This window comes from Sphaeroforma arctica (assembly GCF_001186125.1).
Source record: "Sphaeroforma arctica JP610 unplaced genomic scaffold supercont1.871, whole genome shotgun sequence".
NCBI classification, from domain to species: Eukaryota; class Ichthyosporea; order Ichthyophonida; genus Sphaeroforma; species Sphaeroforma arctica.
In genome coordinates this window covers 2,626-8,547 of record NW_014039687.1, presented here as the reverse complement: position 1 = coordinate 8,547, position 5,922 = coordinate 2,626, and the positions used below count along the sequence as shown (strand labels likewise).

General features: G+C 40.6%; 1 protein-coding gene across 1 annotated transcript in view; it reads right to left on the bottom strand.

Moving 5' to 3' along the window:
* SARC_09010 (hypothetical protein) overlaps nucleotides 1-5,192 on the bottom strand; it is a gene marked incomplete at both ends in the record, with an annotated part of 5,357 nt that extends 165 nt beyond the window's left edge. Inside the window, 7 exons of the mRNA XM_014296990.1 lie at nucleotides 64-201; nucleotides 645-755; nucleotides 1,704-1,805; nucleotides 3,328-3,461; nucleotides 3,938-4,027; nucleotides 4,393-4,533; nucleotides 5,087-5,192. Of these exons, the coding sequence (XP_014152465.1) occupies nucleotides 64-201; nucleotides 645-755; nucleotides 1,704-1,805; nucleotides 3,328-3,461; nucleotides 3,938-4,027; nucleotides 4,393-4,533; nucleotides 5,087-5,192 (822 nt within the window). The remainder of the gene's footprint in view (nucleotides 1-63; nucleotides 202-644; nucleotides 756-1,703; nucleotides 1,806-3,327; nucleotides 3,462-3,937; nucleotides 4,028-4,392; nucleotides 4,534-5,086) is intronic.
* Between the last annotated feature and the right edge of the window lie 730 nt (nucleotides 5,193-5,922).

The window sequence follows — 5,922 nt, the reverse complement described above, 5'->3', positions numbered from 1 at the left end:
ATATATGGGTGTGTGTGTGTGTGTGTTTGTGTGTGTATGCGTGTGTTAGCGTTTTAGACAAACCTGACAAGACGGACTGTCCTCTAATGACTTGAAGTAAAGCAACTCTGCCCGCTTCAAGTCTGCTTTCAATTGGGCCAATCCGCTATTGTTGTCATCTTGCTCAATGTTATCGACTTTTTTTATACTTTTGGAATTGTCCTGTTTCGAAGGAATTTCGGGAGCAGTATAAAAAAAAATCAAAATACATATCGATAAACAAGTAAAAAATACATTCAAACATATATACATACACGCATACATACATACATACATACATGCATTATATATATATATATATATATAGTGAGAGAGGAGCGAAGGAAGTGCATGCTCACGCAATGTCACCTGTCAGTGGTACAAGACATGCATGGTACCCGGCAAATACAAACTTCTCAGCATCGGTATATACACGTGTGTACCAAACATATACGTGTCATACCTGACTCATCAGTTGATCTCATTACCATAAATGACACAATTATATCGTAGATGTCGTATCACCAACTGTACCGCTACATCTATGCACATGTAGATACACTCAACACATACTAACAATGAAGACGGTTGCACACATACATGCAGTACGTACAGACAACACTTACTTGAGTGACCAGGTCGATCACATTCGCCCATGTGAGACAGTTGGGTAAGAGGTGTCTTATCACCAACTGTGCTGCGAGCATTTTGGCGTGTTGCTTACTTCGACACCGGCCCTAATTGTTGTTACGGACAATTAGCGAGAAAAAAAGGGTCTAGTGCGTGTTGTTATTTACGGACATATGTGTGAAAGTTCTACACAATCGTTATGTATAAACACGTGCATCGAACAATCACACACACCCGTGTTTAACATTGAGAAGTCGACTCGGTGGGCTACACAAGTACGAAATACACTACTAAAAAGCTCACAGACGAAAGATAAACTGGAATCAGCGACATAAATTACTTAAACGGGGAATTGCATAATATGAGCCAGACAACTGAATAGGCATAATCGTATGTCTATCCATAACTTGTTCGCTAGTATATGTACTACAGGTGATCGCACCCATGTTTACTGCATCGCTTACATACATCTCCGCTGAAGTCGTTATATGTTACTTGGAAGTTGAAGAGTAAACCTGGATCTATATACTCCTCTGTGCCACACTTCTTTGGACGTCGCGATATTTTAACCTCCAATTTAGCAGGTTGGCGCTTGGTCCTAGACAGCCGAACAGAACAACGTTGAATTAGACGCACCAATGATCATAGCTTTAAGCTTTTCTCGGAGAGAGAGGAATGATTTCTATGAATGGGTTTATGAACATAATAACAGATGATTTCTGATACAGCACGTACGGATGCATTATTATAAACAAGCGAAGCAGTTGTAGATCACATCTTAAACAGGATGGTAAGAAGGGTGAGTAACGAGCCTCGCAATATACGTAATATATATATATATATATATATATATATACATATATATATATATATATGTGTGTGTGTGTGTGTGTGTGTGTGTGTGGAGTAAGTATAATTGCTTACGTACAAATACATGTATGCGTGGTACCTTCCTCATGCAGACGCAGCAGCGACACATAAGAAGAGAAATTTGCGGCTCAATACAATCAATCAACACAAATACCCGATACAATAGTATTTCAAAACGTACTTACGTACTTTTTCTCATACAGGCGTAGTAAAGTCGCGGTATCAGGCAGATCGGGATGGATAACGTCTACAACGCGAGGGTCCGAGGAGTCCAGCCCCTTCAGCATCTGCATCCACAAAATCATGCGTGTTGCAAATACAATCCTTGTAAGTATGCCCCATACGCAAACTGACTGATACTTCGTAATTAATTGTTGGTGAACGTGTGATATTTCTGAAACTCGTACTACCTCTCATCAAGGACCATAATCAAAGCATGCCTGTTGTGTACGTCTCTATTCGGTGAGTGTGCTCATTGTCACACTGTTCTCGCTTAATGAGATACTTCTCGTTCAGGAAGGAAATGTTGTAAATAAGCCAATCAACATGCACAGAAGCACTAATCGAGATTGTGTGAAGTACAGGTACGTTTATAGGTATGACTTTGTGAATAACAGAGGAAGCGAGGTTCTAACAAGTACAGCCTTTCCAGCACTTGCCTATAGTAGAATATGTGTTGTAGCGACTGATATATGTGTGACAACACAAAAGCCTCGCACAGTCAGTACGAGAATATAAGTGATTAATTGAAATAACTAGATTAATTCTGTCATTTACGGTGGGAATCGTCAATATTAAGATCTAAGGCATTGTATATCTGTTTGTCTCTACTCCATTCAAATGCACATACGTGTTGCATAAAAAGTCTGTAGGTGCGAGGACATACACAAGATGTCCCTGTCTTCGGGTACTTGCGTCGTAATCGTCTAAATGAAACAAGGCTATGCTTGATTGCAGATATATGGCGATACACGGCAGATCAGAAAGCCTTCACTGATTGTGCACATATTCGTGTGGACCTGTGTGTGTATTGCCTACCCTACTGACAAGAAAAGTTTGACAGTACACAGGTATTCTTACGCAGTATGGTGTGCTGTCTCTGCGCGTGTACATGCATGAAGGACGTCGTCGGCATGTACGTGACAAGTAGCTATAGATATACCTCCAGGTTATGAAATGCGGGCATGTACGTCGTATATTAGGGACATTAACTAGCAGCCCAGTTGGATTGTCTGGACCGACTCGCGCGGTTGAGTGGTTCATATAAATATCATGACAAGCAGTTCCCATGTCACTCCTAAGTCTCAATTAGATCAAACCACTATTGTATCCATGCTAGGTGACTCAAGGCCGAGCACATGAAAGATAAAACTTTACATTGAAATAGTTGTGGTCCGTTCGCAATGTGCTATTCCGTATTTATTTACAAGAAACGAGTACCATACACCGAGCTGGCCACTGTAATATGAAAGCACACGTGCTACACACGAAGCAAAGATGCGCATCACACGCATCCCCGGTAGATCACCAAGCAGCACCTTCAGAGAACCCTATCGCACATGCATGCATGATAAAACATTACACTAGGGTATACATTCAGTTAGGGTTTTAGAGAGTCAGTATGCGCATATTCTAGACATAACACAATAACTCATAACGGGACACATTCATGTCATAAAGAGTATTCTCATGAGCACCTTATATGCTACACTATGATGACCCGCAAAGTGTACATGCTTATGAATCTAATGCGTCCGATTGTAAGCCTTCGACGCAGAATTAAAACGCACAACGAGTATACATTCATACCGTTAAAGCATCCTGATAAGTGTTTATCCTAGAATCATGTTGTGCTTGTGAGACCGTCACACCGCTGGTTGATAGGTTGGTGTCACGTGCATGTTCCGGGTCGTTGCTATGCAACTGGATCAGCACCTGCTGAGCTGTAGTGGAAAGCGAATACCACTCGAAGAGTAAGGGTATGAGACGTGTTTGGAAAAACAAACACATTGTATGTAGACCCACAGCAAAACCTCATAGATATGAACATAAGATGCATGTCGTGAAGGATTATATATGTTTACCGTTAACTTGCACACTGGCATATACGTACATCGATACCATGGACGTATAGAGATTTAATGAAAGTATACGATGCACTTTGCTGAACATGTATAGATCATCACATACCTGTATCATTTACGCCTGTAAACCATTACTTAAATCCGATACCCGCGCGAGAATATTTTGTACCTCAGTACACTAGAAAATACATGTTACATCGTACAATAAAATCGCTGATTTAATCCAGTATGTACACACACACACACACCTGCAGCTTGCTTCCGCTAACACCATTTACGTGCTACTACATGCAACTACGTTATCGGTACTAACCAGAATTCGCATGCCCATATACCTGCAGCCTGTTTGGCCAACTTTTTCGTCTTCCCCTCACCGTTTGCTTGAATAGCCCCGTTATCGATCCTCAGAGTAATGACGACTAATCCTGTATTGAGAACATTGGGACGCAGATTCATACGTGTGTGCCATAAGCTACATACACAGACATGCAAACACCGAAAATGATCAATTCTCAATACTGCATATACAGATACACGTAGGCATAGATTCAATAGCATACACCTATTGACATACATTTTCGGATGTCAATACACGTTCTTCTTGTGCTTGCGAACTGGTACATTGACCAAGCTATCGGACACCCAAAGCAGTCAGCATACGCACGACGGCCCACTACATCGAAACATCTTTACTATATAAAACGTGGCATGAAGTATGCCTGAGGATATACCTTGACTACATCTATTCGTTTAGTGACATAGGCGTGTACGTCGTCTATCGATTGCTTACCCAGTGCGCCGCTGTCGCGGTCTATCCATTCCACCTTGTGCGCGTTTTTGTTGCCCTTCCTTGTCATGTAGTCATTCAGTCGACATAGGTAGTCTGTCCCTTTGATTGTCGTAGTTGACAGGGGAAGCGCTGGTGGCACTTCTGATTGATTTAATCCACATACACAGCTTAATACCAAACTAGGGTACTAGCGTATGTCTAACGTGTTCCTAATACTTAAATACAGTTAATGTATATAGTATATAATTTCATTCTCAAGAAAGCCCAATCCGTCCATGTAAAATTTTAAAGCAAGCTCTAAAGCTTCTTCCTGGTGACACAATTGTGTTGGGATACGAGTCTCCCGAGACTCATCGTAAAGTTGAATGAGACATTGATCAATCAGAGTATTAGTACCAACTACACAGTAAGCGTACGAAAATATACATGGTACGACTGATGATTTAAAATAAGAGTCGCATTGAACGCAGAATCGAGTTACAACTGAACATAATATGAAACTCAAGATAAGTAATACGATGGAAGCATACATGGATCTACGGAACCACTTCTATGTGCGTGCAGACTACAATCCATAACACACGTATACACATGTATTGGTAAACTCGCACCTTTGCGCGTGCATGTTAGGTATAATAATACACAGATGAATGCATATAAGAGTATAAAAATCAACATATTTATGAGTATATACCTTCTATTCGCCCCCACTTGTCAGATGATGACTTGTGTGTCTCCAGACGAATACGCTTCGCTGACATACCCCATGCATCTGCTGCGGATGATTGTCCTCCTCCCATAGGAGAAAAATAAGGCTCGGACATTTTTATAGATTGTTATTCCATGAAGTATGCGAAGGGTTTATTCGTTTTTACTATTATGTTACTTCATAAATGTAGTGGGTGATGGTTTTATTCTATGTGGGGGTTACATCGGCGTAATATGTGAATATTGTACACATTTCACTGTCGAAAGATGTTCATCAACCAATACGCTGTTATCAGCTATATGCAAAGTCTTGGTTAATTCGAGTACAACCAAAGTAGTTATTTCATAGCTAAACGTTGTCATAGCTAGATGTTGTACACTACATTTGAAAAGGGAAAGACTAAACGTTGTCATAGCTAGATGTTGTACACTACATTTGAAAAGGGAAAGACTAGACAATATTATTATGTGTGTGGTGTTCCTCGTTGTTTGCTAGTGCCTGAACAATAAAGTTCAACGAGTCACACGCAGCGCTCTTATGTGCTACATGCATACAGTGCAACCCTATCAAACCCTGAAACCCAAAAAAAGGTTGCAAAAAACCATGACCTTGTCCCTCTCTAAAGTAGAGACTACATAAATACTCTCTGCTAGAGAGAAATGTAAAAAATAAGGTAAAAAAAGTGCGTAGGAGTGATGAGAGACCTATATAACAAGTTTACTTTTTGGACGAGCAAACAGCTATGAATCCTAACACATATCACACAGATTACACTTGCACGACCTCACCAGTCGGCAGATGCTTTCATATAATGGTTCGAA